This window comes from Garra rufa, chromosome 12 (genome assembly GCF_049309525.1).
Source record: "Garra rufa chromosome 12, GarRuf1.0, whole genome shotgun sequence".
In the NCBI taxonomy this organism is placed as follows: domain Eukaryota; kingdom Metazoa; phylum Chordata; class Actinopteri; order Cypriniformes; family Cyprinidae; genus Garra; species Garra rufa.
The window spans coordinates 8,670,015-8,692,821 of NC_133372.1; the positions used below are offsets into that span (position 1 = coordinate 8,670,015).

Genomic DNA, 22,807 nt, shown 5'->3' on the forward strand with positions numbered 1-22,807 from the left:
AGTGGCTCCATTCACAGTAAATGCTGCTCCACACAAACAGTTATTTACATGGGTGGAGCATCTCTGCATATTGCTGTGAGTTTGGGTTGATTATAATGTTCATCTGAGAATGCAACATGTGCCAATTAATCAGATTTGAAAGGTAAATCATTTATAAACCACGCAACACAGGAGAATACATCAGTATCTTTCTCAATATGCTAAGTGTTCATTGCACTTTTAAAATAAAAGCTCAAACCCTAACTCTGAGTTTACATGTTTTGATGTCCACATATTCAAGAAATTACTGTGGCTGTAGCATTTCTGTCCTATAGAAATAGCCAAATATTAAAGATTAAGTGGATATTTGAATTAAATGTTGTTTAGTCAATATCAAATAAGGATTAGAAATAAGTTAGAAAGTATAAAATAATCAGCTAAATATGCGAGTTTGTTCGGTTCAGTGCCATTGTTTATGTTCAGTGTTGCCAATATGGCCAACTGATGATGCATTATGAAAACACTCATGGTTCTTGTGGTTTTGGTGTGGATGTTAAAATGTTTTTTTTTGGATTGGTCAAAAATTGAATCAGCCTTATTCTTCAACGAGCAAGACATCCTGTTCATTAGCCGCTATGGGGAAATAGTGAGAAGAATAACAATGTGCTGTGAACAGTAAACTGCTTGCACTAAAACAATAGAAAACTAGAACTAGAAAAATATTCTAAATCATATAGAAAAGGACTTAGTAAACAAGAAAGGGCGCAATATTTTGACAAACTAAAGTGAATAGGTGATCAAGATACGTACAAGCAGTATTAATTAAGATATCAGCCTAATATTTCACATACCTGACCGAAAATAAGAACAACATGAATGCTGTCAAGATTCTTGTCCTGGAAATCCAAGTCCAGTGGCCAACCACAAACACCTTTTGTTCCTCAGACAGTTTTTCTCACTCTTCTCCTTGATTTTTTACAACTTTTGGCAGCCTATAGGACTCCAAATGTTTTTCCCAATCTGACAGGTTAGTACAGCCCAAAACATGACAATAATTGACCATTTTCAGCAGCAATAATCAGCAAAATATGGGAGTTTCGTTTGGCTCAGTGGCATTGTTTACGTTCAGTGCCTCTAATATGGCCGAATAATTGCAAGCTATTATTATTTTCTTTCAATGTGTGCTGTTTGGAATCATTTTGGTTCAGTTTATAATACAACACAGTCAGATAACAGGCTATTTTCAGTACTGTCAGATGTTTTAAAACAATCCGTATTGTAAATTTCACTACTATGCCCTTATTTGGAAAACATCCAAAAGCCTCGGTTGATTTTGGCGCCATCGTATATGACGACACCCGTGATGCGGCTGCGTAGTAGGCGTGGCTACGCTGTGCGTGGAGGCCGTGGGCGGAGCTGGACGTCGGCGAGCTGCCTGGTGGTAGCGTGACTGATTTCTGCTGTCCGCTCATCGTACAGACAGAGAGACGCTTCGAAAGCTGGTGCAACGATGTCCGACGACGAGCAGCAAGAGCAGACCATCGCCGAGGACTTGGTCGTGACCAAGTACAAGATGGGCGGTGACATCGCCAACCGTGAGTTTGACGTTTGAGTGATGGAGGTGTTATAAGTCGGTGACACGGGCCTCCACGCTGCTTTCTCATGCATGCCATGTGTTAGGACGAGCTGGACAGCGTGGGGCATGAGACCCTGGCGCCCTGGCCTTATGCAGCATACAGCCACATGAGACCTCTTCTAAATGCATAGCTGTTTTTCCAGTACATATCTATAAAGACTGTACACTTTATTGCGGTCCTACAGTATGGAGGGACTTATTCTGGAGCTAATGCTAGCTAGCATTAGCCCTCAGTACATGTCAGTGGACACTTGTGGCTCTGGCATTGCCAGCTGGTAGAGGTTAGTCCTCAAAGGCATGGGTTATTAGTGAGCTGTGTGGATAGAAATGTCCACTACTGCCTTACTGTGGCAGCTCAGTGACTTGAGAGCTTTCACATCCCATCTGTCAGCAGGTAGTGAACACCATGGAGGTGAACTTTAGCTGGTGAGGTGATGCTGACTGGGCTTGTGACATTATCAGTTCAGAGCATCTGAGTAGTAAAACACTCTTTGAGCTCCGTTGATTGCTCAGTGATTCTTGGTTTTGCATTTTTAGCTCTAGGACTTATTTGTTGAGGTTCAATTAAAAAGTTTCTTCCCTCATATAAGTTCAAGCACCTGTTATTTGCATATCTCATATGTGCTCCTAATGATTCTCAACTGGTTTTGTTTCAGTACCCTAATTTCATATTGGGCATTGCTTTAACAGTATTTTGCGTAAATGTTTGCACTAACATCTGACATTAAAATGTATAGAGGGGTTTGCACTCATGCCACGATTTGGTCAGTTACCCGGATACTTGGCCATGTTGGAGACACTTGGATGTAAATAACAGCATGGATTGCTTGGTTATTGTACTACTGAATAGTTGTTCTGCTAATTTATGCTGTCTAAACAATGGAAAAACGTGTGGAAGCTGCTAAATCGTATAGAGAAGGACTTTACGAAAATTTTGATAAACTAAAGTTAATAGGTGGTATTAAAGATGTGTGTGAGCAGTATTAATTAAGATATTGGCCTGGAAATGTCCAGAAATTATAAGAACAAACACGGTTGTTGTCAAGATTCTTACCCTGGAAATCCTGGTTCAGTTTGGCCAACCACACATGCCTTTTGTTGACAGTTTTTTGCACTCTTCCTTGTTTATTTGTTTTTTATATAACTTTTGGCAGTCTATAGTACTCCAAATGTTTTTCTCGGTCCGACCGATTAGTACAGCCCAAAACATGATAATAATTGATCATTTTCAGCAGCAATAATCAGCAAAATATGTGAATTTCATTTGGTTTAGTGGCGTTGTTTACTTCCAGTGCTGCCAATATGGCCGGTTGATGATGTGTCATGAAAATACTCTATTGATATTACATCTTGAAACCATTATGGTTTCTAAATGGGTGTCGAGCTGCACTTTTCATTCTATTCGCTTCTATTCATAAGTATGCGAATAATGGAGGTTGGAAACACAAACTCACATGAAGAAGTTTAGCATTTTACACTTTGTTCTAAGCTTTGAACTTGTGTCACGTGAAGATGTGTGACCGATAGAAAGTTGATGCATCACAGCATGACCTGTAAGCTGAATTAAAAAAACTCAACTTATGCGGTGTCCAAAGAAATTTAGTGTGACAACACACTAAATGCCTCCTGATTTTATGTGGTTTCATGCTGTCAACAGGCAATAAATCAACATTCAAAACATCATCTGCATTCAAAATAGCAAAGCCTCTCAGTAGCTTCTTTTTTTTAAACAAGCAAGAATTTGTGACTGTAGAGTGTTTTCACAATGTGTAATCAATCGTTCATATTGGACGATATTTTGCTGATTATTGCTGCTGAAAATGGTCAATTATTGTCATGTTGAAGGCTGTACTAATCGGTCAGACCAGGAAAAACATTTGGAGTACTATAGACTGCCAAAAGTTATAACAAATCAAGGAGAAGAGTGCAAAAAAATGTCTGAGGAACAAAAGGCATTTGTGGTTGACCAAACTGAAACAGGATTTTCAGGGCAAGAATTTTGACAACATTCGTATTTGTTCTTATCATTTCTGGTCAGGTATGTGAAATATCATGCTGATATCTTAATTAATACTGCTCATATATATATTTTGACCATCTATTACCTTTAGTTTGTCAAAATATTGTGCCCTTTCCTGTTTACTAAGTCCTTCTCAATATGATTTAGCAGAAGCCACACATTTCTTCCAAGGTTTAGACAGCATAAATTAGCAGAACGTATTCAGTAGTACATTAACCGTGCAATCCATACTGTTGTTTACATCCAAGTATCGGCGATACCAATCACTGACCAAATCGTGACGTAAGTGCAAACCCTCTATTAAAAAAAAGTATGTTCTATATAGTATAAATGCAGTATGTTGCACAGCAATAAAACATACTAGAAATGTTGCTTCTCCCTTTCAAAAGTTAATAAACGTATTTATTTAGATGACTATGACTAATTATGTGATGAATTGGACTTGGATTTCGCATGTATCGTGCACATCCACCATGCTGACTGAAACAGAAAGCTGCTTGGTTTGAAAGTGACATCTTTGTGAGCCTAACATCACAGCCATATTGACAATAGACAATAAAAAAAATTGGTCTTGTTCTTCTCTTTTTAGAGGCGCTGAAGGTTGTCATCGATGCCGCCAAACCGGGAATCTCAGTTCTCAGCCTCTGTGAGAAAGGAGATGCTTTCATCATGGCAGAGACTGGGAAGATCTTTAAGAAGGAGAAGGACATGAAGAAAGGTGAGACAGAAATGTCGAGGTGGCTAAATCCTTGTGGTTCGTAAGAGCGAGTGGGCTTTAAATTAAGTGACGTCCTATTGAGCCCATTCAGAATAGATCGCTTCAGAGAAATCTCGTTTCTCAGGCCTCGTTTGAAATATCTCTTTCCTCACACATTATGCAGAAGGTCTTTTTGTTGAGGATTGGTGGTTGTCCTTTCTTGCAGGCATTGCGTTCCCCACCAGTGTGTCAGTCAATAACTGTGTCTGCCACTTCTCTCCCCTGAAGAGCGACCCAGACTACACGCTGAAAGATGGAGATTTGGTCAAAATGTAGGCAAACTCCCCAGTTCGTCTGAGTCTGTCTAACCTCCCCGTGTCTTTTCCTTCCTCTCCTTTTCCTTCAAGTCACTCTTCTTCCTCTTACTCGGCCCATCTTGTCTGCAGTGTTCTCCACTCTCCGTCTCTACCCCTTCCGATTGTGTCTTCCTGCTTGTTCCCTTGTTTTTTGTGATCCACACATGCAACTTTGCACGTTAATATCACACTTAATAGTTGTAGTGTTAATACAACTGGAGTCTCTTTTATAGACCTGTAATTTTCTGTCAATGGCAGAACATACTTTTTTTTAAGGCCGTTTTTATTATATTCATATTGAAGGTACTTAAAGTTTTGCTTTCTCTAAAAACACATGAGAGTTTAAAAGGTTTTGCTCAGGTTTCCCTGCACCTGTATGTCTATTTGTCTTTTTTTTTTTTTCCTAAATTTCTCATTTCTCTTAACAGTGATTTAGGAGTACATGTCGATGGCTTTATCTCCAACGTGGCCCATAGCTTTGTTATTGGAGCTACAAAGGTGTGTGTGCCTATATACTTTGTTTTTCCCACCATTACTGCATTTTACATTTTATAAAGCGTCACGGCTGTATGAATACATAAAGGTGCAATTATAAAGTTTTATCACACACCTCTCTTGAATAGTTGCTACTAATTATTCAATTATATTATGTAATAGTTAAAACCGTTTGAAAACGTTCTGCATACAGTTGAGGTCAAAAGTTTACATACACCTTGCAGAATCTGCAAAATGAGGGATCATACAAAATGCATGTTATTTTTTATTTTGCACTGACCTGAATAAGATATTTCACATAAAAGACGTTTACATATAGTCCACAAGAGGGTCTCAAATGCAACTAGAAGAATCAAACTCTCACTAATGCTCCAGAAGGAAACGATGCATTAAAAGCAAGGGGTGTAAACTTTTGAACAGAATGAAGATGTGTGCATTTTTCTTGTTCTGCCTAAATATCATATTTTTTTATTTAGTACCGCCTAGGGGTGGGCGATATGACCTAAAATTAATATCACGGTATTTTTCATCTTTTGAACGGTGATGGTATCATATCACGGTATTACTTTTTTTGGTACATTTTGGGAGGAGTAGACTGTCCTGTCCCTTTAGTATGTGAATAAAGTTAATATTTTTATAATATAATAAGTAAATGGTAGGTATCCTTATCAAAAAGAGACATGGAAGAGTATTATGCATTCTCAACATATTTATTTTGCAAAAAACCTAAAGATCTTACTTAACTATGTACAACAAAACAAAAATTATTTTTTATTGAAATTTAATTTCTGCATTATTTGAAACCTTTAAATAACTGGGGGAATCAACCCATAGCAACAGTTTAAAAGTAGACCAAATCTGTGGGGAAAAACGCGGACTTGGCAACCCTGCATCCAACACGAGCTGCTGGAGTTAATGTCATTGCACACATGAGTACGAAATTTTCGTCTGAGATTTTTGCACGTTAAAAGAAAAAAAAAAATACAGGTTATGTTAATCGAGTTTACACACTGCCTTTGAAACTTTCGTCCGTCATAAAAAAATTCGGATCGTGTTTGATTTTCTGCATTTTCGCATCCATAATAAGCATTTTGATAAGGATGGCAAATATGAGGGAAAAAAAAAAAAAAACGCATACAAAAATCGGACTCAGTGTACAATGACCTTTAGATTTGAATGATCACGGGTCGAAATTAAAGAGAGTTGACAAAAATAGACTGGAGGATTTGCTGCAATCTTGTGCTCACTGACAAATATCTATTATAAGATGTGCTGCTCCCTTTACACAGAGTGTGCGTTATCGCAAAATCGAAAGTAAAAGTAAACAGTGCGAGCACTCATTTAAAAGCGATTTCTATACCCTACAATATTGAAAGTGCGAAAATTATATACAATATTAGTTCGCCTCGCGCCCGCTCAGTTTGTGATCCGCTGTGTAAATCCTTCGCCCCTGGTATAGGCTACAGACCTTTCTTCATGATGTTTCACCAGTCGTTTAATGGCCACTCCCCTTTTACCTACCACCTGCAAAGCTGATACAAATATGTTTTACTTTATTTACAACAAGATATATAGTATAAGGACAGGTATTCAGACCACAACTGAACGTTTGAAGAAAATTTAATGCCTTATTATTTAGAATTAGCTATTATTGATGTAAATGCAGCCCTTCGAGGCACATAATTGATTTATTACGGTATTAGAAAATCCATGTCGTGGCGCAATGTCACACCTGTGCTGACTATGACACCGGTGTACCGCCCACCCTTCAGAATCTACAGAAGATACTTGCATTTTTCCCAGAAGACAAAATAAGTTAAATTTACCCTGATCTTCATATTCAAAAACTTTCCACCTCTGGCTCTTAAAGGGGTAGTTCACCCAAAAATGAAAATTTGATGTTTATCTGCTTACCCCCAGGGCATCCAAGATGTAGGTGACTTTGTTTCCTCAGCAGAACACAAACGAAGATTTTTAACAAAAACCAGTGCAGTCTGCCAGCCAAATAATAGAGGTGGATGGGCACCAAACCTATAAAAGTAAACAAAAACATGCACAGACAAATCCAAATTACACCCTGCGGCTCGTGACGATACATTGATGTCCTAAGACATGAAACGATCGTTTTTTTGTGAGAAACTGAACAGTATTTATATCAATTTTTACCTTTGATGCACAGCCACGTCCATCTGTCCTGAGCACGAGCTTTGCATCCGGCTCGTGACTTGTGCACGCGCTCTGATGTAGAATACGCAAACGCTGTAAGGGGAAATCAGTTAAAAGTCCCGGATGAGTTTGCGCAAGCAAATGTAATCTTTTAGCTTTAAATCGGTTTGAACAATCAGGATAAGCGCAAGTAATTACCATTTTGAATAGCCGCTATACCCACAATCTCTGTGTGTTAAGTTACGTTAATCTTCTGCGCATGTGCAAAGAGGACTGTTGATGAGGTTAGCGCACTTTTATGTTTAGTGCTGTTCGCCCCTGGAGCGGGAGCGGGTGTGTTAGAACTCGTTGAGGAAGTAAAAAGTGTTTTTGCTCAAAACTGTTGTGGTTATTGAATTAACATTGGTAGCAGAGGATGGCTGCTGCTGGGAATTACAAAAATCCCCCACCGTTTGACGAGAAGACTGCGTACGAAAGTTGGAAAAATGAGGTTGAAATCTGGAGACGTGTCACTGACCTGGACAAAAAGAAACAAGCCTTGGCGGTTACCTTGTCGCTAACGGGCAGAGCAAGGGACAGTGCACTTGAAATTTCCGCTGAGGATTTGAATGCTGTAGATGGAATGGAAACACTTATAACAAAACTCGACTCTGTGTTTTTAAAAGAAGAAAAAGATCGACAGTACGAGGCGTACACGGAGTTTGACCGGATCGCTAGAGAAAGCGGCGTTTCAATGGTGGAATACATCGTCGAGTTTGAACGCCGATACAACAGGCTACGTAAGTTCAAAATGGAGCTCCCAGATGCGGTACTAGCATTTAAACTACTCGATACCGCAGGACTTACTGTTAAAGATAAACAGTTAGCGCTTACAGCTTGCCCCATTGTCTCTTTCGCTGATATGAAATCAGCCTTGAAAAGAATTTTTGGAGATAATGTTACTTCGCCACAAGAGGGCGCCAGTGCACTGCAGAGCGCAGATAGTGAAACGGCCTACTACACAAGATACTCAGGCAAACGGGGAAACAAGCCAAACATCACACAACAACCCCAAACCGTGGCTCAAGGCACAAATCCCCTTGATAAATATGGAAGAAGAACCAAATGTGCAATTTGTCAAAGCACATATCACTGGGCAAAGGACTGTCCAAACAAAAAGGAACATGTGAGACTGACAAAAGATGAAGGACTAAAAGATGACGTTGAAGAATGTAACATAACTTTGTTTTCAAATGAATCTTTGTCTAACACAGAAATCTTCATGGTGGAGGCTTTAGGATCAGCGGTGATTGACACAGCCTGTACAAGAACTGTGTGTGGAGAAAAATGGCTTGAGGATTACACAAGTGGGCTGCCACAGAGTGAGTTACTGAAAATAGATGACAAAAAAAGTGCAAGACCTTTCAGATTTGGTGATGGCAAAGTTGTTCACTCCACAAGGAAAGTTACCATTCCAGCTAAGATAGGACATACCAGATGCAAAATAGAAACAGAAGTTGTTCCTGCAGACATACCGATGCTCCTAAGCAAGACTTCTTTGAAAAGAGCAAGTGCAGTTCTGGATATTGCACATGACAAAGCGACAATGTTTAAACAGCCTGTTAAACTCGAACTAACATCTTCAGGACATTATTGTGTGAACTTGAGAGATGACAGTCATCTAGGTGAAAAGGAGACCAGTGAAAGTGAAACACATGAGAATGAAATACTTGCTGTGACGGAAAACATGACTACCAAAGAAAAGGAGAGAGTCCTGTTGAAACTACACAGACAATTCGGGCATGCTTCAGCTGATAGACTAAAAAAATTACTGGCCGGCTCAGGTAATCACGACAATGAAAGCAACACAATCCTCAAGAACATTGTAGCAAACTGTGATACATGCAGCAGATACAGCAAGCCAAAACATAAGCCTGTAGTGGGTTTACCTATGGCATCAGCCTATAATGAGACTGTGGCTGTGGACTTACATGAGCTGGAGCCGGGAGTATGGTATTTACATGCTATTGATCACTTCACACGCTTCAGTGCAGGGAGCATTGTCACCACAAAGAACGCAAAAGAGATAGTGAAGAACTTTATTCACTGCTGGATAAGTGTTCATGGTCCTCCATGCAGACTGTTTAGTGATAATGGAGGTGAGTTCAATAATGACGAGATTAAGGACATGGCCGAAAAATTTAACATTGAAGTTAAAACAACTGCAGCGTTCAGCCCATGGAGCAATGGCCTTTTAGAAAGGCATAATCAGACACTCACTGAAATTTTGCTGAAGGTAAAGAGGGACAACAACTGTGACTGGAAGACAGCCCTAGATTGGGCATTAATGGCAAAGAACTCCCTGCACAATGTACATGGTTATAGTCCCTACCAGTTGGTGTTTGGGCAGAACCCAAATCTGCCCTCTGTCCTCACTGATAAACCCCCAGCTCTGGAAACAAGTATGAGTACCTGGATAGCTAAGCAAATCACAACACTACATGCAATGAGAAAAGCATTCACAGAAGCCGAATGCTCAGAGAGAATAAGAAGAGCCCTTCGCAAGCAACTGAGGCCCGTTCATGACAAATATGAAACGGGGGACAAAGTGTATTATAAGCGAGTTGACTGCAATGAGTGGAAAGGTCCAGGTGTGGTCATAGGCCAGGATGGTGTGGTTGTATTTGTCAGGCATGGCGGAACCTATGTACGGGTCCATCAGTCTAGACTAAGAAAGGTGGAAGACCCACAAACAAAACTGGAGGAGACAGAAAGGGAACAAATGAAAACAGGTGAAAATTCTACAGTAACACCAGCAGCAGATCTTAGTGACACTGAAAGCGAAAATGAAGAAGTGACACCAACCAATGATCAGCTTCTCAATGCTGAAGATGACAGTGAACCTCTTACATCAGTGCTGCCAGGAGGGGATAATCTTGATCCATCCCAGATGACAGAAACCCACTCATCCATGAGTTGTGAAGGCCTAAGACTGAAAATCGGCCAAATGGTTAAATACACAGACAATCAAAGTGGACAAACCCATTCTGGGAAAATCCTCAGCCGAGCAGGAAAGGCTACTGGAAAACACAAGAACTGGTACAATTTGCAGTACAGTGAGCCTGCAGAAATTGCTGGCACAACTGGATCAGTCGATCTAGGACAAATGGACAATGTTCAAGCGATTCCATCCAAACATGCTGAATTGAGCTCTGACTACAGTGAGGATGATATAATGATAGTACATGATGATCTCTTCTTGTCTGCTAAAAATACTGAACTCAGCACCTGGAAGAAAAATAACGTCTTTGAGGAAGTGAAAGATGAAGGGCAGAAATGTATCTCCACGAGATGGGTGTGCACACTTAAAGAGACAACTGATGGAGTTGTACCCAAGGCTAGACTTGTTGCAAGAGGCTTTGAAGAAACAAATGCTGAAGATCTTCCCAAAGACTCCCCTACATGTAGTTCAGAGGCCCTAAAAATGATCATGGCAGTCATATGTCAGAATAAATGGCAGCTAAACTCCATGGACATTAAAGCAGCCTTTTTACAAGGTAAAGAGTTAACCAGAGACATTTACATTCGGCCACCACAGGAAGCGCAGAGCAAAGAAACTATATGGAAGTTAAAAAAATGTGTTTATGGACTAACAGATGCTTCCTTATTCTGGTATAACAGGGTGAAAGACACCTTGCAGACACCTTGCAGCAACAGGATCCAGCAGTATTTTACTGGCTGGATGATTCCAGCAAAGTGATGGGGATTCTTGCATCTCATGTGGATGACTTTATTTGGGGTGGTACACATGCATTTTCCACAACTATCATTCCTCAATTGAAAGTTGCCTTTCAAGTCGGACGGGAAGAGCATGACAGTTTCAGCTATATTGGAATGGAGGTACATTCTCTAGAGGATGAAATACAAGTACAACAAGGAAGGTACATAAAAAATCTGCAACCTATTCCAGTGGACTCCATCAGAGCAACACAGCGTGAAGCTTCGTTGACAGAAGCTGAGATGGGTAGGCTAAAATCAAAGATTGGACAAATACTGTGGGTCGCCAGGCAAAGCAGACCTGACATAATGTGTGACATATCCATCTTGGCATCTAATACAAAGCATGCTACTGTTCAGACCCTGCATTGTACAAATAAACTAATCAGAAAACTGAAATCAGAAGAGGTCACCTTGAGGTTCCAGTACCTAGGGAAAGACAGTTCTGTTAAATTAGTGGTGTACAGTGATTCCTCAATGGGAAACCTTCCGGATGGCGGTACACAGGGTGGACATTTCATCATGCTTATGGGAGAAAATGGAAAATTCTCTCCTATATCCTGGCAGTCAAAACGCATCAGGAGAGTTGTAAGGAGTACATTAGCAGGAGAGACCTTAGCACTTGCAGACGGGATTGACAGTGCAGTTTTTCTCACAACGCTCTACTCTGAGATTACAACTGGTGACTGCTCATGCAACAACTTACCCATTGTGTGCGTAACAGACAATCATTCCCTTCTTGATGCTCTCAAATCGACAAAATCGGTCACCGAAAAGAGACTGCGTCTAGAAATCAGCAGTGTGAAGGAACTTGTACACTCTGGAACTATTCAGCAGATCTTGTGGTCAACCACCAAAGAGCAGCTAGCTAACTGCTTAACAAAAAAAGGAGCATCTGCACTTGGACTTCTGAAAGCCCTCAGCACAGGCGTTTGCTACCTTAAAGACTGAATGGATTTACTTATGTTTTGTCAATGTTTAGTCATTCAAACTAAATATAAAAAAAAAAAAAAAAAAGAGTGGAGATTAAGTTACGTTAATCTTCTGCGCATGTGCAAAGAGGACTGTTGATGAGGTTAGCGCACTTTTATGTTTAGTGCTGTTCGCCCCTGGAGCGGGAGCGGGTGTGTTAGAACTCGTTGAGTAAGTAAAAAGTGTTTTTGCTCAAAACTGTTGTGGTTATTGAATTAACACTGTGCACTGTGTAAACAATGAGTGTCGTATACACGCGACAGATAGCTTCCGGTGTTTGCGTATTCTACGTCAGAGCGCGTTTACATGTTTCTCACAAAAGCCGATCATTTTGTGTCTTAGGACATCAGTGTATCGTCACGAGCCGCAGGGTGTAATTTGGATTTGTCTGTGTATGTTTTTCTTTCCTCTAAAGATTTGGTAACCATTGACTGCCATTATTTGGCTGACAGACTGCACCAGTTTTAGTTAAAAATCTTCGTTTGTGTTCTGCTACATCTTGGATGCCCTGGGGGTAAGCAAATAAACATCAAATTATCATTTTTGGGTGAACTATCCCTTTAATGCATTGTTTGCAGTGTTTCCTTCTGGAGCATCAGTAAACGGTTGAACCTTCTGTAATAGTTGCATATGAGTCCCTTAGTTGTCCTCAGTGTGAAGAGATAGATCGCAAAATCATACATTTATTGTTGGAAATAGTGTTGGGCGATATGCTCAATTTTCATATCGCCCTATCGTCAGCCTGAGAGATCGCCGATACACGATACTATCGTGCTAATTTAATTAATTATCTATGTACTAAATTCCTTATTCGTTTTGTAAAGGTAGACTTTCTTTTGGCATATGATTAAGTTGTGCGTGTACAGAGCGCTGACTGTAATTCTGCCGGAGTTGTTCAAGTTACTTTCGGTTTCATTCTCTACTATCGTCAGTGAGTGAGTTGTAAATGTGCGTGCCAGAATGTAAATGAATGAATCTTTCTTTACCCGTCATATTGCGATAATGTTACCGCTGTATGTCTGACCGTTATCATGAGGGTGATGTTGTAGTTCAGTTCATGTTGGATGCGGAGAAGTGACGCGCGTGTAATTCACGTGTGTATGTTTAGCGCCATCTGATCGCATCTTAATTCTAATTAACGCCTATAGACGTTACTGAGATGAATGTTTATGTTTACTATATACAGACTGATTATGATACATCGTAATTAATTCAGCCTGAACCAGGTTTTACTACCTCTGTTATCCTAATGACTGCAATGCTAATACAATATAACACTCCCTTTAGAATCAGTTAATCTACCACCGTACTGTATGATGAAAATCTCCCATTTTCACTGCACGAGGTGCGTTAAGGCGCTGTGGCCTCTCTATGCGTGTGTTTATACCGCGGCAAGTTTCTGAAGCATCCTAGAACAGACTCTCTGTGCTGCATTGCTAAAGTTAAGTTCTTTGTTGACGGATAATAATAATAATCGTCTAACTATCGTCAAAGGCATCAGCAACAGGCGATATCTCTGACTATCGTCGATACACGATACTATCGTCTATCGGCACAACCCTAGTTGGAAAGGGTTCAAATACACACAAAATGCTGAAAAAACAAAGAATTTGTGGAACCTAATGGTTTTTTCTAAAGAACAGTGGACAGTTTTAACTGTTAAGGACAAACAAGAGACTCATGAACAACTACCACTTAAAAAACAGCTGTGGATCATTCAGGTAACAACACAGTATTAAGAATCAAGTGTATGTAAAGTTTTGAACCAGGTTGTTTTTATAAATTCAACTACTATTTTCACTTGACTATATGTAAATGTATTATGTGAAATGTCTGAAAAAAATAACATGCATTTTGATCCCTCTTATTTTGGTCAAATAAGTAACATTTGCAGATCCTAGAAGGTGTATGTAAACGTCTGACCTCAACTGTAGCTATACTAGTTTTATTTCTCTCTCTATATAGGGCCGTTTCCTCTACTGCATAATATAATAAGTCAAGCAACATGTAAATTTATTTGGTTAGTAGCTTCATGATACCCTGAAGCAAAACTAGTGACTTTCCAGCTGAATGTACATTATCCTGTAATTTTGTGATGTGATTTTGATTCCCTTCAGGAAGCACCTGTGACCGGAAGGAAAGCTGATGTCATCAAAGCAGCACACCTGTGTGCGGAAGCAGCTTTGCGTCTTGTCAAACCAGGCAACCAGGTTAGTACATGCTTCACAATTAAATAGTTAAGGTTGGCGCTTGTTAACATCTATGAGAACATTAGCTGCCAGCTCCTCAACACAGTATTGCACATATATTTAAACCGTTTCACGCAAACAGTGTTTTGTCTTTTCTGTCTGCCCCATTCACCTCTGAAGAACACTCAAGTAACAGAGGCCTGGAATAAGATTGCTCAGTCATTCAAGTGCAATCCAATTGAGGGTGAGTTTTGGCTGTTATATCATTTGGGAAAGCCCAACTACAATTAAAACATTATCCATCTGGAGAGTATTGAGGAGTTTGAAGGTGTGGTTAGTCTGAGTAACTCATTACTCAACAAAACTGAAAAGTTGTATTTGTACAAAAACAGACCTGGCTTGATATCTGATGTTTGCTTTGAAGGGACAGTTCACCCGAAAGTGAAGTTCCGTCATGTCAAATTCTGTCCTTCCAAACCCTTTCTTTCAGTCATCTTTAAAAACAAAAAGTGTTTTTAATGAAACCTGAGAGATTTCTTTTTCCTACTTTAAAAGTCCTTGGAAGCAATGCTTTAAAAAAAAGAAATCATGAGAGTAATCCACATGAACTTTGTGATTTAATCCATGATCACTTGATGAAATATGACACTTGATGACACAATATGATGAACAGAACATATAAACATAGATCAACACGCATACATAGAGAACATAAAATATGATAAACCCGAAGCTCAAACGTTTAATTTTTGGGTTGAACTAACCCTTTAATCACACAAAACATGAAAGACATGAACAACCTAAAAGTACTTACAGGCGTCAGCAGGAATGTCTGACTGTGATCTGCCCATTTTTCATAGACACGTGTGCCATTATTCACGGTTTTCTCTTTTGTTCATGGATAGGTATGCTGTCCCATCAACTAAAGCAACATGTTATTGATGGAGAGAAGACCATTATCCAGAACCCTACAGATCAACAACGGTATAAAACAAACCTGGATATTGAATTTCTCCATTTTCTCAAAGTTTTTATGAAGTGTTTATAGACAATATGTAGTAGAAAACCCATGAAAGATTTACGTTATTTAAAAAGAGCCACATTTTGAACTATGGGGGTGCCATTATTTCGATGACATTAAATGGTTGCACTTCGTGGGCTACTGGTGCTACCTGTTGCTATTTTTACAACAACACAACTCTGATACTATATACAATATAAAAACGCTGATACAATGACCACAGCTACTAAAAGAACTTACAGGTGGCGATAGATATAAGCATAGGCTTAAACCAAATGCTGTACCATCGGAGTCTAAATGCCCCGGATATCGATTGTAATCTGCGCTGAGAAACTCCTTCATCATTAGCGTCTGGCAGGATGGCATCTAGCGTTTCTCGTCTATGCCATTTGTAATCTCTTTTAGTAGCTGTGGTCAACTTAAAGCCTCAAAGGCATCAGTGGAGAAAACAAAGACGCAGGTCTTTAGTAGTGTTGCAAAATATACCGCTACTAAAAATGTATGAATTGCGGCATCCGGTCATAAAAACTGAATTTACTGTATAATGCAGAATATCACGAAATTAATTTAAATATGAATCCTGCATGTTCTGCTCATCTCTATACGAATGAATGGGGCAGACATGAGTACATAAATACATAATCTAGAACTGTTCTGAGAGTCATTTCATAAGCATTATAACGTTACGTTTGAGAAAAAATAATATCATATACAAACAGAAATGTAAAGCAACCCGTCAAAATAAACGTTTGGTTTTTGGTCTTGACAGAAATATTACTCAATGTAATGATGGTGCTGTTACAACTAATAAAAATACTATTAAAACAATAATTAAGGAATATTTACCAGAATTTATTTAACAGTATTTCTGAAAAAAGTAAAAAACAAATAATAAAGTAAATTAATTCTTTATAAAATCTAATTAATCTTAATATAATAATTAGACATTCTTTTGGTTATTAATTTATTGAAACTATTCAAATGGAATCCAGGAAATAAATGGGAAAAAAGATTCATAGAATTTGAGAAAAATTATAAACCGAATTTGGGGAAAAAAAAAAAAAAATTATACCTTTTAAAATGTAATTTTTGTTATGCAATAATATCACATGCAATAAATTTCTGTTAAATTGTATAAGCTTCATGATTTCAATTAATTAGACATGGTTTTTGATTATTTTTTTTATGTTACCATTTAAATAGAGTTTAGAAAACAATTAAAATGGAAAAAATGGTTTTAATGATTTCATAGCGGCCCTATTTATTTAATTTCTGTCTTTGTTTTAGTGTATTTGTTCTTTAGTTTGTTACTTGCATCTATGTTCTTAATATTAATAACAAAGAGAACTTTTCCTGTTGTTCTGTGTTTGTATCATAGTATCAGTTCAGTAGTTGTATCGAGATGTTTTAGTCGGGTATCGTATCGAAGTAAAAATTTTAGTATCGTGACAACACTAGTCTTTAGTAAGTTTCATTCGTCCACAGGCATCTTCCCATTCTTTTCTCCTCTTCTTACCGCTAGGAAAACAGTGAAGACTTGCATCGATTCTCTTGTTGCCCTTCAACTGAAAATTACAACCAAAAACCGTACAATGTGGCATCATATCAGTATTTTGTTTACAGAGTTGCGGTACAAATTTCAACAAATGCAACCATGTGCATCATCAAAATAATGGCGCCCCCCATAGTCCAAAATATGTGTAAAAGAATGTGGACTTTTTAAATAACAAATCTTTCACGGATTTTCTACTACGTATTCCAATAAGGGACAACATTTATATCATATTAAGCCATACAAGTCTTAACACCAAGGGGTCCCTTTAAGATTTTGGTTTACAGGTTACATCACAGAAACATACTAAATGCCACTTAGAATATATTTAGTAGAGAGATCTGCATGAGCAAGCACATTAATCTCCACTGTTTGTCTCCAAACAGGAAGGACCACGAGAAGGCAGAGTTTGAAGTTCACGAAGTTTATGCCGTGGATGTGCTGATCAGCACGGGAGAAGGAAAGGTAGGTAATAATCACACATTTTCCAGCATTTTAAATCTGTTCATGCGTGTTTGTAACACATTTAACCTGTATGATCTTTCCCATAGGCAAGAGATGGCGGCCAGAGGACAACCATCTACAAACGGGACCCCAGTAAGCAGTATGGGCTGAAAATGAAGACCTCAAGAATGTTCTTCAGTGAGGTGGAGAGACGTTTTGACGCCATGCCCTTCACTCTTAGGTGGGCCGGAATATTCTCCAATTTGTTTGGTTTCTAATTAGCTGAATCAAGAGTGTATCTGCATTAGATATTCTGATCTTCTGTGAATAAAGCAGGTGTTTATGTAAATTTTGAAATTTTTCAAATTATATGGAACAATATTAAAGGATTAGTTCACTTTCAGAACAAAAATTTACAGATAATGTACTCGCCCTCTTGTCATCCAAGATTTTCATGTCTTTCTTAAGTCGTAAAGAAATTGTTTTTTGAAGAAAACATTTCAGGATTTCTCTCCATATAATGGATATGTATGACGCCCCCAAGTTTGAACGTTTAAAATGCAGTTTAAATGCAGCTTTAAAGGGCTCTAAATGATCACAGCCGAGGAAGAACTTCGAAGAAGGGTCTTATCTAGCGAAACGATAGGTTATTTTCTAAACAAATAGACAATTTTATATGCCTTTTAACCTCAAATGCTCGTCTCGTCTCTGCGATGCGCATGCGCTGTCTGTTTGATCTGGGTCAATACAGTTAGGGTATGTTGAAAAACTCCCATCTCGTTTTTTTCTTCAACATCAAAATCGCCCTACATCGCTGTTTTACCTTTTTTTGTAAAGGGAGTTTGAGCTTCTTTGTATGTTCATTTTGTAAACACTGGGTCAGTGCTTTTGCAGCGATGAGAAAATGAGATGGGAGTTTTTCGACATACCCTAACTGTATTGACCCGGATCACACAGCCTGCCAGTGTTGCCAGATTGGGCGGGTTTCCGCCCAATTGGGCTTCTTTTGATCGGCTTGGACCGGAGAATAAGGCATTGGGCGGGTAGACAAAATTTGGGCTGCTTTAAAAAAATTAAAAGCTGCCCAATCAGCTGTTTTTTTCTTCACTTTTATCATTAGTCATGTTATTTTAGTACGTTCGAGCTCAAAGTATTACAGTAATATAATGTGAAGTGCAGTCATCAACTCATTTTTGCTTAACGTAACCCTTACTGGTTTAGTTTAACAGAGACCTGTCAATCAATTTACGTCTTTTACGTTAGTGAGATGTGATGACTTGTGAGTGACGGGGTTTTACATTACATTTGCTTCTCATCACTTTATTGTGCACTTTTTGCACAGAAATTAGCATATTTTTTACTGTGGACATTGAAAATGATGCATGCGTTTTTCCAAGGGTTAAAGTCATCGGTCAGTTTCCACTTTGAAAAGATTTCTGAACATTTTACACATATTTTCGGACTGTTTTGATCCATATTCCTGTGAAATTGATTTATCTTTATTTTATTTTGTCATTATTCTTTTTTTAAAGAGATAAAAATGGTCCTTATCAACCTTGACATGGCAATAAAATTCTCATTATTTTGGCAGTTAAAATTTGGGCTGGTTTTTGTTGAAGTGGGCGGGTTTTGGTGAGCTTTTGGGCTGTAAATCGTCAACCTGATCTGGCAACACTGCAGCCTGCACATGCGTATCGCAGAGATGAGACAAGACGAGCATTTGAGGTTAAAAAGTATATAAATTGTCAATTTGTTTTGAAAATAACCAATAGTTTCACCAGATAAGATGCTTCTTCCTTAGGCGGTGATCATTTAGAGCCTGTTAAAGCTGCAATTAAACTGCATTTTGGACGTTCAAACTTCGGGAAGCCATACATATCCATTATATAGAGAGAAATCCTGAAATGTTTTCCTCAAAAAACACAATTTCTTTATGACTGAAGAAAGAAAGACATGAACATCTTGGATGACAAGGGGGTGAGTACATTATCTGTAAAGTTTTGTTATGAAAGTGAACTAATCCTTTAACATCTGAGTTTTGATGACCTGTGCTCTATATTTGTATTATCACCTGAGAATGCTAAGACAATGACTTTAAAATTTAGGGGATTATACAATGGTAATTTGGTAAACAAAGTAGTCTTGGTGTCCTGCAGGGCATTTGAGGATGAAGGAAAGGCTCGTTTGGGAGTGGTGGAGTGTGCCAAACACGAGCTCCTGCAGCCTTTTAGTGTGCTGAACGAGAAAGAAGGTTGGCCTCATTACCATTGCACTATTTATTTATTTTTTTCTGTGTTGACTGACTTCTTTACCTGGTTAATCTCTCTTTCCACCTCTTTCTGTCTGTCTGTAGGTGAATTTGTGGCTCAGTTTAAGTTCACAGTGCTGCTGATGGCCAACGGGCCCTTGAGAATCACCAGTGGACCATTTGAAGCAGAACTCTACAAGTCTGAACATGATGTTCAGGATCCTGAACTGAAGGTATCAGGGCTCTACTGTGTGACCATTTCAGTCGCATTTGCTATTGCGTGTAACTACAAAAAATTTTTAGGAGCACCATGTGCGACTGACCCGATCAGCATATTTGTGTTTGCGCTCAGGGGAGCTTCAAAGGTTTCTACGTGTTTTTGCAACGTTGAGTAATGTATCACAGACATATCTCACGAATCCTTTCATAAACAAAGAGTGTAAATAAAGAGTAAATAAAGAGTGCTTCGTTAATTATAACAGAACTTTGTGAGATCATGATGAACTAAGATGAGTGACTGCTTTTAATGATTATTGTGGGAGTTTATAAATGAGATATTGATTTAATACAATAGTTTAAACAAGCAGTTAATATTAAGTGACTTACATTGTCTGACTATAACACTATTGCCTGATTTTGCTCTATTTCGTCATCAAAAATAGTTTGAAACAAGTTACAGCTGAGCTGCTGCGCATCTCCATTTAAACACAGTGGTGTTTCGTTTATGAATGAACATGCATTTTTAAACGAATCTAGTGAGTCAATGATTCAATTCTCCATTAATAATGACAGTCACTTGCTTTATTCCTGAATGAATCAGCCGTTCGAACAAATCAAATGAATGAATGATTCAGTAATTAAATCATTGACTTTTTTTAGTTTCATTTTTAAAGTATCTTTTCAGTTATTAAAATCATTTAATATTTCTACCTTCAAAATGTTATATTTAAAACATTAATCTCAACATGAATTTATGAATTTGATTGCACTCATGCCACCTCTGAGCCTCATTAAACATGAAAATACACTTACAAACCACCTTTGTGTTCTTCTGTGCCACCTCTGTAGTACAAATTAATTTAGTTAATACTGATTTCATTCGATTGGTAACTTATTCTTATTATTATTCTTTTTGTTTAATTTAAGACATTTTAAAAAGCTTATAAAATAATTTTGAAAAAGTTTGACAAAAAAAAAAAAAGGTAAAAACAAAATTCCCCTGTAAATCACTTAACGGAGTCAAATATCACCTCGTAATGGGAAGGTTAATTTTCAATCAGATTTTTAGATTATTGATTAGAAATCCTGAAATTTTGACTGTGCTCCTAAATTTTTTAAGTTAGGAGAACAAGTGCTCCTAAAAAGAAAAGCAAGCGTATAGCCTTGGGTATGTCAGACCCATCTATTCCATTTAAAATTGCAATAGTTTATTCCTACCTTGATGTTTTGGTTTCTTCTGTCATTTTCAGTCTCTGATCCAGAGTTCTGCAAGTCGCAAAGCACAGAAGAAGAAGAAAAAGAAGGTGAGGTCTTTGACTTCCTCATCCAAACAAATTACGCTTTTCTTCTGTGAAATACAAAATATGTTCATCCTGGATGCTCTTGGATTAAAATGGCCAGTTCACCCGAAAATAAAAATTCTGATTATATTGCATAATCTAATACCATCATTTATGTTTGTTTTATTTTATTCTAGGCCTCCAAAACTGCAGAGACTGCTACAGGCCAACCAGCTGATAATGAAGTAGCGGCTAAATAGAGGCGACACAACTCCACCCTCTCACGAAACCCCCTAAGAGCAAAAACATCAACATTTTCACTCTCGCCCTACTGTTTTATCCTCTTTCTCATCAAACAATTTGATCAAGGGTCACTGTTAAAACCTGTGTTTAAACATTTCTGCCTCCCCCTGTTATGAAGAAGTATGTCATTAAGATTTGGACTCCAAGCGAGTGCAACAAATTTGTACTTTCATAATAAATCCGTTTACTCTTTTGAAGTACTTAATTTACATTTCAAGTGGAACGCAATGCCTTTTCAAAATGTAATTAAAGCTTGGCAATTCTTTTGTAGAGTTGCGTTTTTCACAACGTGTACTGTTGACTGTTTGAAATGCTTTATTTGGCTCATTTTGAAACTGCATTACATTAGATTAAGAGCTTTGGGAAAGAAACTAATTAGATTTGCAGCTATTTCTCAGGGTTCTGAAGATGAAACATCTCCTTTATCTGAGAAGTAGTTTTGTACAAGTAGGAAAACACATTCATGGAGAATTTCGTGACTTGCAGGGGCATTAGAATTGGAATTCAATGTTTAGAATTCCTAAGCACTCCATTGTTGTGAGGATATAACATTTCAAAAAGAGGAACATTAAGTCTTTTCTCTAACTGGCATCCCTTTCCACCAGTGTCACATCTGAAGATAATGTTTTAATCATATTTTCTTTTCTTTTTTTCACATTTTAATTTGTCAATCTTTTGTTGATGCAGGGAGATTTTAAGTTGTAATAAATTTTAAGTTGTAATAATTCAAGCTAATATTAGAACATCTGATTTGGTTAAAGGTCTGGTCCAAGATACGCTAAAGCTACTTCAGCCCACTGAAAATGCTATAACTTCCACTTGCCAAGGGCCTAACATATTATCACTTCATCTTCTACAAGCAATAGACTGTTTGGCTGAATATTCAGATCAAAACAAGGCTCGGACTGGATTGAGAAGCTTTCCGGGGTCATTTTACAATCCAGTCAGTGCAGTTATTTCAGGAGAGGTGATGGGAAGTGGCTGTAGAGCATTTATGGATCAGTCCTGTTATTTGGGATGATGCATCTTTTGAAATGTTGTTATTGTGACTCTTGTTCTGTTTCCAGATTGTAAAAGGTTTATGTGGGAGAGGAGGCCGGAGGTTTGGATTTGACACGATCTTGTTTTTGTAGTACGAACCATCATATGGGGACTATTTTACAACTAATGAAATAAAACATAACTTTGAATATATTTTCTTTAAGACTGTCATCATTAATTGTAAAAATGTAAACACAGTTGGTATAATTTCTGTGTTAGCTATGAATAAGTCATTTACAATTCCGAAGCAAATGTAAGCTTTGAGAATATAACAGGAACATTTTGAAGCTTTTCTATCGATGTACTATTTATAAACCAGATAATTATATGTCTACCGATTTATTTCAATCTCCAGTAGAGAGAAGTTGAATCTTTGAATGGTAAAGTGTGGTTTCTTTTTATATTTGGCAACAGATGGCGCTGCGCGGTCTAG

General features: G+C 38.1%; 1 protein-coding gene across 1 annotated transcript; it reads left to right on the forward strand.

Moving 5' to 3' along the window:
- Positions 1–1,391: 1,391 nt before the first annotated feature.
- On the forward strand, positions 1,392–22,527 carry pa2g4a (proliferation-associated 2G4, a). Its single transcript, XM_073851709.1, has 13 exons — positions 1,392–1,574; positions 4,225–4,353; positions 4,559–4,664; positions 5,117–5,186; positions 14,195–14,287; positions 14,447–14,510; positions 15,172–15,250; positions 17,226–17,304; positions 17,391–17,524; positions 19,440–19,534; positions 19,637–19,764; positions 21,001–21,054; positions 21,228–22,527. The coding sequence occupies exons 1-13, from the start codon at positions 1,490–1,492 to the stop codon at positions 21,288–21,290; spliced, it is 1,179 nt and encodes a 392-aa protein (XP_073707810.1). The 5' UTR covers positions 1,392–1,489; the 3' UTR covers positions 21,291–22,527.
- The last annotated feature ends 280 nt before the right edge of the window (positions 22,528–22,807 follow it).

Excerpts from the sequence above, each read along its gene's own strand:
- pa2g4a (XM_073851709.1), top strand. The coding sequence starts at position 1,490 with ATGTCCGACGACGAGCAGCAAGAGCAGACCATCGCCGAGGACTTGGTC. Across the intron at positions 4,665-5,116 it reads GATGGAGATTTGGTCAAAAT|TGATTTAGGAGTACATGTCG; the intron begins GTAGGCAAACTC and ends TTCTCTTAACAG. Across the intron at positions 17,305-17,390 it reads TCAGCACGGGAGAAGGAAAG|GCAAGAGATGGCGGCCAGAG; the intron begins GTAGGTAATAAT and ends TCTTTCCCATAG.